Here is a 15,605-nt window from a genome sequence, read left to right as displayed (position 1 = left end):
ACATGTCCTGAGGCCTTTTTAAAACCACAATTCTCCTTTCCTCCGTGTCATCAACAAAACAATAACGAAAGAGGGGGGTGGGGGGGGGGCGAGCAATGTTTCCCCGCCCCCCCCTTTTTAAAGATTTCAGCTTTAAGTCTTGTAAACCATGAGCTAGTCAATCAGTTGAACCTTTAGTAGTGATCTGCATCTGTTGCTTGTTGTGGCATCGATTACCTCCACGGAAAGTGTCCGTGCAAGTACTTTTGTATCTTCCTGTAATGAGGGACGTGGTTTTCTCTGTGCATACGTTAAAACATACATTAATGTCGCTCTGTGCATACGTTAAAACATATATCAATGTCGCTCTGTGCATACGTTAAAACATGCATCAATGCCTAATGCCTGTCATCTTGTGTTTTGTGAGCAGCAACTGCAGGAGCACAGTGAGGAGCAGGATGACAGGGAGTGTTTGAAGCAGGCCATCACCGCTCTGCTCAACCTCCAGTGTAGCGTGGAACGCATCTACGCCAAACACCTGCCTCGACGCAAACCTGGGTACGTAGCTGCGCCTCCACGCTACAGCTCACCCTGCAGATACACACGTCTTACTATACTACACATTAAATGTGATTTGTTTTCGGGTTGTTAATGTAAACAAATTGTGTTCTCAACAATTATTCTAGTTAAATAAAGGTTTTGATTGATTCTTCAGTTTTCTGACCACCCTCTCTCTCTCTTTCTCATACTCCTCCAGTGAACCCATGTACCGTCTGTACAGCCGTCAGGTGCGCAGCAAGCAGCTGGCCATCAAGCGGATGAACGAGATCCAGAAGAGCATCGATGGCTGGGAGGGGAAGGATATCGGCCAGTGCTGTTCCGAGTTTATCCTGGAGGGGGCGCTCCTCCGCGCCGGCGCCAAACACGAGCGACACAACTTCCTGTTCGACGGCCTCATGATCAGCTGCAAGGCCAATCAGAGCTCCCGACTCCCCGGTTCTGGAAGCGGGGCAGAGTTCCGTCTCAAGGAGAAGTTCGTCCTGCGGAAAGTCCGCATCGTGGACCGCGAGGACTCGGTGGAGTTCAAACACGCCTTCGAACTCGTCGGTAAAGACGAGAACTGTGTGGTGTTCTGCGCCCGCTCGGCGGAGGAGAAAGGGGCTTGGATGGCGGCGCTGGTGACCCTGCAGTACCGCTCCACGCTGGACCGTATGTTGGACACGGTTCTGCAGCACGAGGAGCAGGCTCAGCCCCTCCGCCTGCCCTCGCCAGAGCTATACCGCTTCGCTGTGCACGACTCAGAGGAGAACATCGTGTTTGAAGATCGCGTCCAGAGCAAGACGGGGATACCCATTATTAAAGCAGGCACGGTGGTCAAGCTTATAGAGAGGCTCACCTACCACATGTACGCTGGTAAGCCTGGCTGAGACCCKTACCGTGTTGTCTGTTTTAAGAGTAGTGTACTCCAGAGTAGACAACTAGATTCGGCTGCCGGAAATGTTTTGTCGGGGGGGCGGAACGGAACGTACTATGTATGTGTGTAAGGTATGTATGCATGTATGTATAAACTCAGCAAAAAAAGAAACGTTCTCTCACTGTCAACTGCGTTTATTTTCGGGAAACTTAACATGTGTAAATATTTGTATGAACATAACAAGATTCAACAACTGAGACATAAACTGAACAAGTTCCACAGACATGTGACGAACAGAAATGGAATAATGTGTCCCTGAACAAAGGGGGTGGGGGTCAAAATCAAACAGTCAGTATCTGGTGTGGCCACCAGCTGCATTAAGTACTGCAGTGCATCTCCTCCTCACGGACTGCACCAGATTTTCCAGTTCTTGCTGTGAGATCTTACCCCACTCTTCCACCAAGGCACCTGCAAGTTCTCAGACATTTCTGGGGGGAATGGCCCTAGCCCTCACCCTCCGATCCAACAGGTCACAGACGTGCTCAATGGGATTGAGATCCGGGCTCTTCGCTGGCCATGGCAGAACACTGACATTCCTGTCTGGCAGGAAATCACTCACCGAATGAGCAGTATGGCTGGTGGCGTTGTCATGCTGGAGGGTCATGTCACGATGAGCCTGCAGGAAGGGTACCACATGAGGGAGGAAGATGTCTTCCCTGTAACACACAGGGTTGAGATTGCCTGCAATGACAACAAGCTCAGTCCGATGATGCTGTGACACACCGCCCCAGACCATGACAGACCCTCCACCTCCAAATCGATCCCGCTCCAGAGTACCGTTTGGTGTAACGTTCATTCCTTCGACGATAAACCGCGAATCTGACCATCACCCTGGTGAGACAAAAAGCGACTCGTCAGTGAAGAGCACTTTTTGCAGTCCGTCTGGTCCAGCTACGTGGTTTGTGCCCGTAGGCGACGTTGTCGCTGGTGATGTCTGATGAGGACCTGCCTTACAACAGGCCTACAAGCCCTCAGTCCAGCCTCTCCAGCCTATTGCGGACAGTCTGAGCACTGATGGAGAGATTGTGCGTTCCTGGTGCAACTCGGGCAGTTGTTGTTGGCCATCATGTTCAGTGTACCGATCCTGTGCAGGTGTTGTTACACGTGGTCTGCCACTGGCGAGGACGATCAGCTGTCCGTCCTGTCTCCCTGTAGCGCTGTCTTAGGCGTCTTGCAGTACGGACATTGCAATTTATTGCCCTGGCCACATCTGCAGTCCTCATGCCTCCTGCAGCATGCCTAAGGCACGTTAACGCAGATGAGCAGGGACCCTGGACATCTTTCTTTTAGTTTTTTTTCCAGAGTCAGTAGAAAGGCCTCTTTAGTGTCCTAAGTTTTCATAACTGTGACCTTAATTTCCTACCGTCTGTAAGCTGTTAGTGTCTTAACAACCGTTCCACAGGTGCATGTTCATTAATTGTTTATGGTTCACTGAACAAGCATGGAAACAGTGTTTAAACCCTTTACAAGATCTGTGAAGTTATTTGGATTTATACGAATTATCTTTGAAAGCAGGGTCCGAAAAAGGGACGTTTCTTTTTTGCTGAGTTTATATATATATATAGTGTGTGTGTTTGTGTATATGTGTGTGTGTATATATAATATATATATATCACACACTACCGTTCAAAAGTTTGGGGTCACTTAGAAATGTCCTCGTTTATGAAAGAAAAGCCCTTTTTTTTTTTGTCCATTTAAAATAAAATAGATCAGAAATACAGTGTAGACATTGTTAATGTTGTAAATGACTATTGTAGCTGGAAACGCTCAGTTGTCCACCAGGGCCTCCCATCCTCTTTCTATTCGGTTAGAGTCAGTTTGCGCTGTTCTGTGAAGGGAGTAGACACAGCGTTGTACGAGATCTTCAGTTTCTTGGCAATTTCTCGCATGGAATAGCCTTTATTTCTCAGAACAAGAATAGACTGACGAGTTTCAGAAGAAAGTTATTTGTTTCTGGTCAATCTGAGCCTGTAATCGAACCCACAAATGCTCCAGATACTCAACTAGTCTAAAGAAGGCCAGTTTTATTGCTTCTTTAATCAGAACAACAGTTTTCAGCTGCGCTAACATAATTGCAAAAGGGTTTTCTAATGATCAATTAGTCTTTTAAAATGATCAACTTGGATTAGCTACAACCAACGTGCCATTGGAACACAGGAGTGGTGGTTGCTGATAATGGGCCTCTGTACGCCTATGTAGATATTCCATAAAAAATCTGCGGTTTCCAGCTACAATAGTAATTTAACAATGTCTACACTGTATTTCTGATCAATTTGACGTTATTCCAAATACAAATAAATTAGCTTATTTATGATGCAAGTGTGATGATTCAATAATTTTCTGCTGTCCTTTAGATCCCAACTTTGTGCGCACTTTTCTGCCACCTACCGGTCCTTTTGCAAGCCCCAGGAGCTCCTCGCCTCTTGATAGACAGGTAGGTCGGACCTGCTTACCAGTATACCAGTATGTTGTGTTTGTACAGGGCAAGACATTTTTTCAAGTTTTATTGTCACGTGCACAAGTCAGTGTGCCTTTCTGCCAGCTCTTTCCCAAACATTTCAGTAATCAATATCAGTAGTATAAAGTAGAACAACAACACACAGGAAGTGAATTATTTCCTGTTCATATCCCTGGAGGATAATAGAGACAATACAGTTCTATGTTGTGTCCTAAATGGCACCCGTGGACCCTGGTCTGGAGTAGAGCCCGTGGACCCTGGTCTGAGTAAGCCCTGTGGACCCCGGTCTGGAGTAGAGCCTGTGGACCCCCGGTCTGGAGTAGAGCCCTGTGACCCTGGTCTGGGTAGAGCCCCGTCTGGAGTAGAGCCCTGTGGACCCCTGGTCTGGAGTAGAGCCCCGGTCTGGAGTAGAGCCCTGTGGACCCCGTCTGGAGTAGAGCCCCGGTCTGGAGTAGAGCCCGGTCTGGAGTAGAGCCTGTGGACCCTGGTCTGGAGTAGAGCCCTGTGGACCCCTGGTCTGGAGTAGAGCCCCGGTCTGGAGTAGAGCCCTGTGGACCCCGGTCTGGAGTAGAGCCCCGGTCTGGAGTAGAGCCCTGTGGACCTGGTCTGGAGTAGAGCCTGTGGCCCCGTCTGGAGTAGAGCCCTGTGGACCCTGGTATGGAGTAGAGCCCTGGTATGGAGTAGAGCCCTGTATGGAGTAGAGCCCTGGTCTGGAGTAGAGCCCTGTGGACCCTGGTCTGGAGTAGACCCTGGTCTGGAGTAGAGCCCTGGTATGGAGTAGAGCCCTGGTATGGAGTAGAGCCCTGGTGGAGTAGAGCCCTGGTCTGGAGTAGAGCCCTGGTCTGGAGTAGAGCCCTGGTCTGGAGTAGAGCCCCGGTCTGGAGTAGAGCCCTGTGGACCTCCGGTCTGGAGTAGAGCCCCGTGGACCCTGGTCTGGAGTAGAGCCCCGTGGACCCTGGTCTGGAGTAGAGCCCCGTGGACCCTGGTCTGGAGTAGAGCCCTGTGGACCCTGGTCTGAAAGTAGAGCCCCGTGGACCCCTGGTCTGGAGTAGAGCCCCTGTGGACCCCCGGTCTGGAGTAGAGCCCTGGTCTGAAGTAGAGCCCTGGTCTGAAGTAGAGCGCGTGGACCCCCGGTCTGGAGTAGAGCCCTGTGGACCTCCGGTCTGGAGTGAGCCCTGTGGACCCTGGTCTGGAGTAGAGCCCTGTGGACCCTGTCTCGGAGTAGAGCCCTGTGGACCCTGGTCTGTAGTAGAGCCCTGTGGACCCTGGTCTGGAGTAGACCCTGTGGACCCTGGTCTGGAGTAGAGCCCTGTGGACCCTGGTCTGGAGTAGAGCCCTGTGGACCCTGGTCTGGGTAGAGCCCTGTGGACCCTGGTCTGGAGTAGAGCCCTGTGGACCTCCGGTCTGGAGTAGAGCCCGTGGCCCCCGGTCCGAGTAGAGCCCGCTGAAGTAGAGCCCGGTCTGAAGTAGCCGCCCCGGTCTGGAGTAGAGCCCCGGTCCTGGAGTAGAGCCCGTCTGGAGTAGAGCCCTGGTCTGGAGTAGAGCCTGGTCTGGAGTAGAGCCGGTACGGAGTAGACCCCGGTCTGGAGTAGAGCCCCGGTCTGGAGTAGAGCCCTGTGGGACCCTGGTCTGGAGTAGAGCCCCGGTCTGAAGTAGAGCCTGTGGACCCCCGTCCTGAGTGAGCCCTGGTGGACCCGGTCTGAAGTAGAGCCCGTGGACCCCCGGTCCTGGAGTAGGCCCTGGTCTGAAGTAGAGCCCCGGTCTGGAGTAGAGCCCCTGGGTCTGAAGTAGTGCCCTATATAGGGTGCCATTTGTCACTCAACCTATGACTATATCCTGGCTCCTAACCTGTTGATGGTAATATGCTGTGTTCTGGGCTCCCGAGTGGCGCAGCGGTCTAGGCACTGCATCTCAGTGCAAGAGGCGTCACTGCAGACACCCTGGTTCGAATCCGGGCTGTATCACAGCCGGCCGTGATTGGGAGTCCCATAGGACGGCACACAATTGCCCAGCATCGTCCGGGTTTGGGCTGTGTAGGCCATGATTGTAAATAAGAATTTGTTTCTTAACTGACTTTCCTAGTTAAATAAAGGTTAAAATAAACATTTAAATAAAAGTCTCTAGTTCTGTTTTGTTCCTCAGATCATATGACACTTGTATAAAGCTTGGGTTGTCTGTGTTCTTGTTCTGTCGGTTTGGATTGTTTTTAATATATGTTTATATGTATTTTTTGTTTTTTGCGCCTTTCACCAAATGAAAAATTATTTATTTTTAATTTTTGACACCACAGGATTGAGTCCAGAGCGGAGCCCACCAGGCAGACACAAGCAGGCTCTATGGAACGGAGATCAGCCAATGGCTGCAGAGCTACAGAGGTTCCGGAGGGAGTACGTCCAACCGGTCCAACTCAGGTATAATCACCACTGTCCAATCAGACTCCTTCCCACTGTCAATCAGACTCCTTCCCACTATCCAATAGACTCCTTCCACTATCCATCAGACTCCTTCCCACTATCAATCAGACTCCTTCCCTGTCCATCAGACTCTTCCCACTATCATCGACTCCTTCCCACTGTCCAATCAGACTCCTTCCACTATCCATCAGACTCCTTCCCACATCCCACTTCCATCAGACTCGCTCCCACTATCACACCAACTCGCAGACCTTCCCCACTGTCCAACAGAGTACATCCCATGTTCATTCAGAGTACTCCCACTGTCCAATCAAGATCCTTCTCACCCGCGGTCCAATCAGACCTCATGCCATCCATGATGGGGGCGGTCCATCATCACCATATCCTGTGGCCTAACCCCCTAAATACTAATACTGTGGGCATCTCTCAAAATAGTTTCTTAAAGCACAGTGATAACTGTTGATAAAACAGTGCTTTAATAAATTATTTTGACTGATCATTCACCTTCGTCTGTCTCTACCTCCCCCCCCCCCCCCCTCTCTTCTCTCTCTCCCCCTCTCTCTCCCCCTCTCTCTCAGGGTCCTGAATGTGTTCCGTCAGTGGGTGGAGCATCATTTCTATGACTTTGAGAACGACCCCGAGCTACGAGGCCGACTGGAGGAGTACATCAGCAGCATTATACAACTACGAGGTACTACCTCAATACTACAGTACTACTACAGTACCACCGCAGTACTACTACAGTACTACCTCAATACTACAGTACTACCTCAATACTACAGTACCACTACACTACTACCGCAATACTACTACAGTACCATTACAATACTATTACAATACCACTACAGTACTACTACAGTAGTACCGCAATACTACAGTACTTCTACAGTACCACCGCAATACTACAGTACTACTACAGTGCTACCGCAATACTACGGCAGTGCCATTACAATAATATTGCAATACCACTACAGTACTACTACAGCACTACTACAGCACCACCACAGTACTACTACAGTACTACCTCAATACTACAGTACTACTGCAGCAGTAGTAGTACTACCTCAATACTACAGTACTACTGCGGTACTACCTCAATACTACAGTACTACTACACTACTACCTCAATACTGCGGTACCACTACACTACTACCGCAATACCACCACTGTACCATTACAATACTATTACAATACCACAACAGTACTACCACAGTACTACATCAATACTACAGTACCACTACACTACTACCTCAATACTACAGTGCCACTACACTACTACCTCAATACTACAGTACCACAACACTACTACACTACTACCTCAATACTACTACAGTACCATTACAATACCACCACAGTACTACCTCAATACTACTACAATACTATTACAATACCGCCACAGTACTACCTCGATACTACTACAGTACTACTGCAGTACCACTACAATACTATTCCAATACCACTACAGTACTACATCAATACTTCAGTACCACTACACTACTACCGCAATACTGCTACAGTACCATTACAATACTATTACAATACCACACCAATACTACTACAGCACTACCTCAATACTACCGTACCACCACACTACTACCTCAATACTACTACAGTACTACCTCGATACTACAGTACCACAACAGTACTACCTCTATACTACTACAGTACCATTACAATACCACTACAGTACTACCTCAATACCACTACAGTACCACTACAAATACTATTACAATACCACTACAGTACTACCGCAATACTACAGTGCTACACCAATACTACTACAGTACCACTACACATACTATTACAATACTACTTCAATAATACTACAGTGCTACTACAGTACCACCGCAATACTATTACAATACTACTACAGTACTGCCTCAATACTACAGTACCACTGCAGTATTACAGCAATACTACAGTACCACTACAATACCACCTCAATATTACAGTACCACTACAGTACTACCTCAATACTACTACAGTACTACCTCAGTACTACTACAGTACCACCTCAATATCACTACTACAGTACCACTACAATACTAGTACTACAGTACTACTACTACAATATTACTACAGTACTACCACAATACTACTATAGTACTACTACCAGGGGTTGGAACTATTCAGGGAACAGAACCGAAAATAAATGTTCAAGGAACAGAAACGGAAAAAGGAATGAAAGTGATCCATACTGTTCCGGAAGAGAACCGTTATTTTAAAAGCATGGGAACCGGTTAATAACGGTATTTTAAAAGCATGGGAACCGGTTAATAACGGTATTTTAAAAGCATGGGAACCGGTTAATAACGGTATTTTAAAAGCAATGGAACCGGTTAATAACGGTATTTTAAAAAGCATGGGAAAACCATTTCTGTTCAGAACTAAAACGATTTGGAAAATAATTTAGGATTCCAACCATTAAATACTACAGTACACCTCAATACTACTACAGACTCCCTCAAGTACTACGACGACCAACCTCAATACTCACTACTACAGTACCACTACAATATAGTACTACAGTACTACTACTACAATATCTACCTACAGTACTCGCAACAAGTACTACTATACTACTACTCCAGGGGTTGGGAACTCATTCAGGGAACAGAACCGAAAAGTAAATGTTCAAAGGAACGAAACGGAAAAAGGAATGAAAGTGATCCATACTGTTTCCGGTAAGCAGAACCGTTATTTTAAGATAACTTAAAACGGTAATAACATGGGAACGTAAGGTATTAACTGGCGTTAAATAACGGTATTTAAGAGCATGGGAACCGGTTAAATAACGGTATTTTAAAAAGCGATCGGGGAACCGCGTTAATAACGGTATTTTAAAAGCATGGGAACTAAAAGCATGGAAACCGGTTAATTAACGGTATTTTAAAAGCCATGGGAACCGGTTAATAACGGTATTTTACACGCATGGGAACGGTTAATAACGGTAATTTTAAAAGCATGGGAACCGGTTAATAACGGTATTTTAAAAGCCATGGGGAACCATTCTGTCAGAACTAAACGATTGGAAACATAATTTTTGATTCCAACCATTAAATACTACACGTACTACCGCTCAATACTATACCCTCAAGTACTTACGTACAGGACATCCTCGATACTACTACAGACTCCTCCATACTACTACAGGACTATCTCAATATACTACCTCAACAACGACTACCTCATACTACTACAGGACTACCTCAATACTACTACAGGACTACCTCAATACTACTACTGCAATACTACTACAGGACTACCTCAATACTACTACCGCAATACTACTACAGGACTACCTCAATACTACTACCTCAATACTACTACAGGACTACCACCTCAATACAGTATTTCTTACTACAATACCAAAATGTTCATTCACAGGGACACATTTTTCAGTGTTCGCTACTTTTATTATTTACTAGTCACTTATGTTATTGTGCAGAAAATGTTAGCAAGTTTAGTTGCTACGTGTAATGAATGCATTGGTGTCCACCAGAACTGTCACAATAAAACATTAAGGTGTTAAAGAGTCTCAAACGTTTTTTTTACTTCCAACCTCTGACAGTGATTAGATAGGGGACTGGACAATGGTCATGTTTTACTTTAGTGAAGTTTAATTGAGCTTAATTGTCATGAATGATAAAAAATAAAATAAAAACATTCAAAAACAAGTCCTTGTCACATGTCCCTTCCTCAGGCAAGTCTATGAGGAAGTGGGTGGAGTCCATCAACAAGATCATCAAGAGGAAGATGCAGACTCAGTCCAACGGGGTCAGCCACAACATCACCTTCGAGAGCCCGCCGCCGCCCATCGAGTGGCACATCAGCCGCCTGGGCCAGACGGACACCTTTGACCTCATGACCCTTCACCCCATAGAGATCGCCCGCCAGCTCACCCTGTTGGAGTCAGAGCTATACAGGTTAGACTGACACCTGCTGTTACTACTGTGATCAAGTGGACAACTTCATTTACTGATCTGACCAAACGTGGTTTGACCTGCCGGGCCAACTGAAGCTAAGCAGACCATGTACTGTCCATAGGACTGTGGAAATATGTTGTTTCGATGTAATATGTTGAACGCAGGGACTGTGGATCGTAAAACAGCCTTTCACAACTTCTCCTCTTAGAGGTGACGAGAGACGTGCTGCGCAGTGTGTTATTCTCCCCCCCAGGGCTGTGATGCCATCTGAGCTGGTGGGGAGTGTGTTACAGCCTTATTGGAGTGTGTTGCTGTCTTATTGGAGTGTGTTACTGCCTTATTGAAGTGTGTTACTGCCTTATTGAAGTGTGTTACTGTCTTATTGAAGTGTGTTACTGTCCCCCTTCTCTCCTCAGGGCTGTGAGGCCATCTGAGCTGGTGGGGAGTGTCTGGACCAAAGAGGACAAAGAGAATAACTCTCCCAACCTGCTGAGGATGATCCGCCACACCACCAACCTCACACTGTGGTTTGAGAAGTGAGTAGTGGTGGTAGTAGTAGGTGGAATACTGTTCAGTAGGTGGAATATGTAATGAAACCGAGTCAAACATGAACTTGTCCGATAAGAAATGTTTTCCTACTGTGTGCCCAACTGAACATCTCCCTGCTGTGAACTCAGTCAGTAACGCTAATACTCGATATCCTTTCTCTCGTCCTGTCTCTTCACTGTCTTTCTCTCTTCTTCTGTCTCGCTCTCTGTCTCTGTCTCTCCTTCTCTGTCTCTCTGCCTGTGCTTCTGTCTCGCTCTCTGTCTCGCTCTCTGCGCTCTCTGCCTGCTCTCTGTCTCGCTCTCTGTTCGCTCTCTGTCTCGCTCTCATGTGGTCTCGTCTCGCTCTCTGTTCTCTCCGCTCTCTTGTCTCGTCTCTCTTGTCTCCTCTCTCTCTGTCTCTCTGTCTCGCTCTTCTGTCTGCGCCCTTGTCTCGCTCTCTCTGTCTCGCTCTCTCTGTCTCGCTCTTATACTGTCTCGCTCTCTGTTTCGCTCTCTGCTCGCTCTTCTATCTGTCCTCGGCTCTTCTGTCTTCGCTCTCTCTGTCTCGTCTCTCTGTCTCGCTCTCTCTGTCTCGCTCTCTCTGTCTCGCTCTCTCTGTCTCGCTCTCTGTCTGTCAGGTGTATTGTGGAAGCAGAGAACCTGGATGAGAGGGTAGCAGTGTTCACACGGGTCATTGAGATCCTCCAGGTGTTTCAGGAGCTCAACAATTTCAACGGTGTTCTGGAGGTGGTCTCTGCCATCAACTCTGTCCCCGTCTACCGGCTCGATCACACCTTTGAGGTGAACACACACACACACACACCTTCGCTATGGAACGCCGTTTGGGTCTATACACTATTTGACGAGTCAAATAAGCTTTTAATGTCAAAAAACACTATTCTATTTTAGAATGTTGTGTGTGCTGAATTTGTACGTGCAAGTCAAGCTCCACCCCGACGATCAGTAGCACTGTCAAAGCTGTACAAAAAATTAAAGTCTGCAAACAAGCACACACCGGCCACGAACGATGTGTTTACAATACCGCGTTGGTAATGAGGCATTATTTGTTTGACCAAAWGGGAAAACGTCTGTGTGAGCATTTGAAATAAGATCACGATTAAACGAGCAGGATTAAAAATGTTTGCAAATATATTTGATACAGATGTTATTAGCAACTTCTGCGGTAGCTAGCTTTAGCTTGGTAGCTAGCTAGCTTTAGCTTGGTACCTAGCTAGCTTTAGCTTGGTAGCTAGCTAGCACCAATACAGCCAGCCTGAAAACAATGACCAGTAGAAACTGCAGTAATTTTCATTATTCTTAGCAATGATTTAGGAATCCATGTGAGTAAGTATTAGCTAGGTAGCCACAATTGTTGAACTTCAGTTCATGAAAATAACTAGCTAGCTAGCCACTTAACTTCCCCTGCCTAGTGAGGCTTGACCAGACCGGGTTATGTGTTGTGAAGCTAGCCACAATATGGATTAGCCACAATAGTGGAATTTGCGGTTGGCCTTCAAAATAAAAGTCTCTATTTTGAGGTTACAATTGGAGGTTACAATTGGTGGAATCATGCCATAGATTTGATGATGTTAAACAAGGTTGGAGTGTTGTATTGTGGAGCAATGAAATGGGGTATCATTTTATTCTGTGACACTCACAGAACACAACTGTGAAGAGTTGATGCAAATATACCCAATTGTCATACTTGAGTAAAAGTAAAGATACCTTTTAATAGTCTAAAAGTATTTGGTTTTAAATATATTTAAGTATCAAAAATAAATGTATTTGCTAAAATGTATGACAAGTAGGCATTGCGAGTGGCGCAGCGGTCTAAGGCGCTTGCAACGCCAAGGGTCATGGGTTCAATTCCTGCTGGGGGCCACCCATACTTCAAATGTGTGCCAGCTTGACTGTTAGTCGCTTTGGATAAAAGCATCTGCTAAATGGTATATATTATTATTATTATTATTATATTACTTGTTGCGCACTAAGACCAGAGATTTTACTGAGCAGCAAGGTCCAGTATGTAGTTTTGTGGGCGACCTGACGAAATTCACATAGAAATCATTTTATAGATCTGTCATTCGCATTGAAAACAAGTCTGATAAGTGGCAGATCTGTTCTATATGCGCTATTTCTACGCTTTTACTGAGCAGCAAGTTAATGAGAGATGTCCATATTGTTATTTTCTTTCAGGCGGTCCCCGAAAGGAAAAAGCGGATCCTAGAGGAAGCAGTGGAACTGAGCCAGGACCATTTCAAGAAGTACCTGGCCAAGCTCAAGTCCATTAACCCGCCTTGTGTGCCTTTCTTTGGTAAGACCTTCCGGACAGAAAACAAACGTACAGAACTGTCTACATTGACTTGTGACACATCGATTCAGTATATATGTGGCCTATGCAGGAATGGAAGCCCTCAACCCTGTTGGTGCTAGCACAATGCTCCCAACCCACTGAGCCATTGGACGTATTAGGTTGACTGAGTGATGTATTTAGCTAGGACTGCTTCTATACCATGTCGCTCTCCTCCCTGTCCACAGGTATCTACTTGACCAACATCCTGAAGACAGAGGAAGGGAACCCCGACTTCCTGAAGAGACACGGCAAAGAGCTGATCAACTTCAGTAAGAGGAGGAAAGTAGCAGAAATCACAGGAGAGATACAGCAGTACCAGAACCAGCCTTACTGTCTCAAGGTCCAGCAGGACATCAAGGTAGGCCAATCAAAACCAGCCTTACTGTCTCAAAGTCCAGCAGGACACCAAGGTAGGCCAATCAAAACCAGCCTTACTGTCTCAAGGTCCAGCAGGACACCAAGGTAGGCCAATCAGCCAGCCTTACTGTCTCAAAGTCCAGCAGGACACCAAGGTAGGCCAATCAAAACCAGCCTTACTGTCTCAAGGTCCAGCAGGACATCAAGGTAGGCCAACCAGAACCAGCCTTACTGTCTCAAGGTCCAGCAGGACAAGCGGAGAGGTAAGGCCAAAAATAGAGCTGTAACTTGTCTCAAGGTCCAGCAGGACACTCAAGGTAGGCCAACCACGAACCGAGCCACTGTTCAAGGTCGAGACATAAGGTAGGCAATCAAAACCAGCCTTACTGGTCTCAAGGTCAGCAGGACATCAAGGTGAGGCCAACAGAACAGCTTGACTGTCTCAGGTCCAGCAGGACATTCAAGGTAGGCCAACAACGCAGCCTTACTGTCTAAGGTCAGCAGCAGGACGATCATATGGTCATGGCCACCAGTCAGCCTTATGCTCAAGGTCCGCAGGATCTCAAGGTCAGCAGGATGCAGGTAGGCCAATCAGCCAGCCTTTACTGTTACAGGTGCCAGCAGGACATCAAGGTAGCAATGGGAAGACCAGCCCCCCCTTTACTGTCTCAGGTCCAGCAGGATACCTAAGGTAGAGCGCAATTCAAAGCAGCCTACTGTCTCAAGGTCCAGCAGGACAAGGTAGGCCAATCAAACACAGCCTTACTGTCTAAGGTCAGCAGGATACCAAGGTAGAACAAATCAAACAGCCTTACTGTCTCAAGGTCAGCAGGATACAAGGTAGGCATCAAAACAGCCTTGACTGTTCAAGGTCCAGCAGGATACCACAGGTAGGCCAATCAAACAGTTACTAAGTCATCAAGGTCCAGCAGGACGAAAGGTAGGGCCAATCAACTACAGCCTTACTGTCTCAAGGTCCAGCAGGATACCAAGGTAGGCAAATCAAACCAGCCTTACTGTCTCAAGGTCCAGCAGGTACCCAAGGTAGGCCAATCAAGCTCCTTACTGTCTCAAGGTCAGCAGGATACAAGGTAGGCCAAGTCAACAGCCTTACTGTTCTCAAGGTCCAGCAGTACACCCAGGTAGGCAATCAAGCTCAGCTATATGTCTCAAGTCCAGCAGGACACACAAGGTAGGCCAATCAACCAGCTTACTGTCTCAAGGTCCGGCAGGGACACAAAGGTAGGCCCAATCAACAGCTTACTGTCCAAGGATCGAGCAGGACCAAGGTAGGCCATAAACAGCCTACTGTCTCAGGTCACGCAGGACAACCAAGGTAGGCATCCAAACAGCTTACTGTCTCAGAGTCCAGGCAGACACCAAGAGCCATCAACCAGCTTAGCAAGTCAGGCAGTGACAGTTAGCAATCAAAACACCTTCACTGTCTATCAAGGTAGAGCAGGACAAGCCAAGGTAGGCAATTCAAACCAGCATTACTGTTCAAGGCTTCGCAGTACACCAAGGTTAGGCATCAATACCAGCTTATGTCTCACGGTCAGCAGGGAACAGCTCAAGGTAGGCCAAGTCAGAACAGGCCTTTAATGTGTAAGGTGAAGCGAGTAGCACCAAGGTAGGCCATCAGTCTGTCTGGTCGGTAAGTGTCTGTCAGTGGGTATTCATGGAACCCGCGTATTTATTTCCGATGTCCATCTCTTCGTTCCCGACCCCTTCTAGTCTCCTCCTCCCCTTCCCTTCTTATCTCGGCCTTCTCTCCTGACCAGAATGACGGTGTTCTCACTTGCCATTATCCACTTAGGGAAGTATTATTCGATCTGATGGCCTTCGTTGTGTTTTATTGTCCAGGTTTTGTGGAGAACTGACGATGGGAGTCTGGGTGGAAGGAGTTTGGACTATCTGTTAACCAGTTCAGTGAGATTGGAGCTGACGCAAGCGTCCGCAACGATCGTAGATTGATTATATGTGATGGTCACTCCAGGGGTGATCGCAGTTTATTAATCGAAAATTTTGAGCAAGGGCTGACAGGAATGAGAGTCTTTTTAAAGTTGGATTTAGATGTTGTTTGAATTGACCATGATAAACCTCGATAACAGTTTGTG

The 15,605-nt window shown here is 47.0% G+C and overlaps 1 protein-coding gene across 1 annotated transcript in view; it reads left to right on the top strand.

Annotated features, from left to right (window-relative positions):
• sos2 (son of sevenless homolog 2 (Drosophila)) overlaps positions 1-15,605 on the top strand; it is a 70,124-nt gene that overhangs the window by 41,889 nt on the left and 12,630 nt on the right. The window contains 12 exon segments of the mRNA XM_070438473.1: positions 410-537; positions 737-1,392; positions 3,808-3,831; positions 3,834-3,878; positions 4,154-4,255; positions 6,202-6,322; positions 6,904-7,016; positions 10,029-10,251; positions 10,668-10,787; positions 11,417-11,579; positions 12,975-13,092; positions 13,317-13,489. Of these exon segments, the coding sequence (XP_070294574.1) occupies positions 410-537; positions 737-1,392; positions 3,808-3,831; positions 3,834-3,878; positions 4,154-4,255; positions 6,202-6,322; positions 6,904-7,016; positions 10,029-10,251; positions 10,668-10,787; positions 11,417-11,579; positions 12,975-13,092; positions 13,317-13,489 (1,986 nt within the window).

The sequence above is a fragment of the Salvelinus sp. IW2-2015 genome, unplaced genomic scaffold (genome assembly GCF_002910315.2).
Source record: "Salvelinus sp. IW2-2015 unplaced genomic scaffold, ASM291031v2 Un_scaffold957, whole genome shotgun sequence".
Classification (NCBI taxonomy): Eukaryota; Metazoa; Chordata; class Actinopteri; order Salmoniformes; family Salmonidae; genus Salvelinus; species Salvelinus sp. IW2-2015.
The sequence above is the reverse complement of the archived record's forward strand: the minus strand, read 5'-3'. Positions and strand labels throughout refer to the sequence as shown.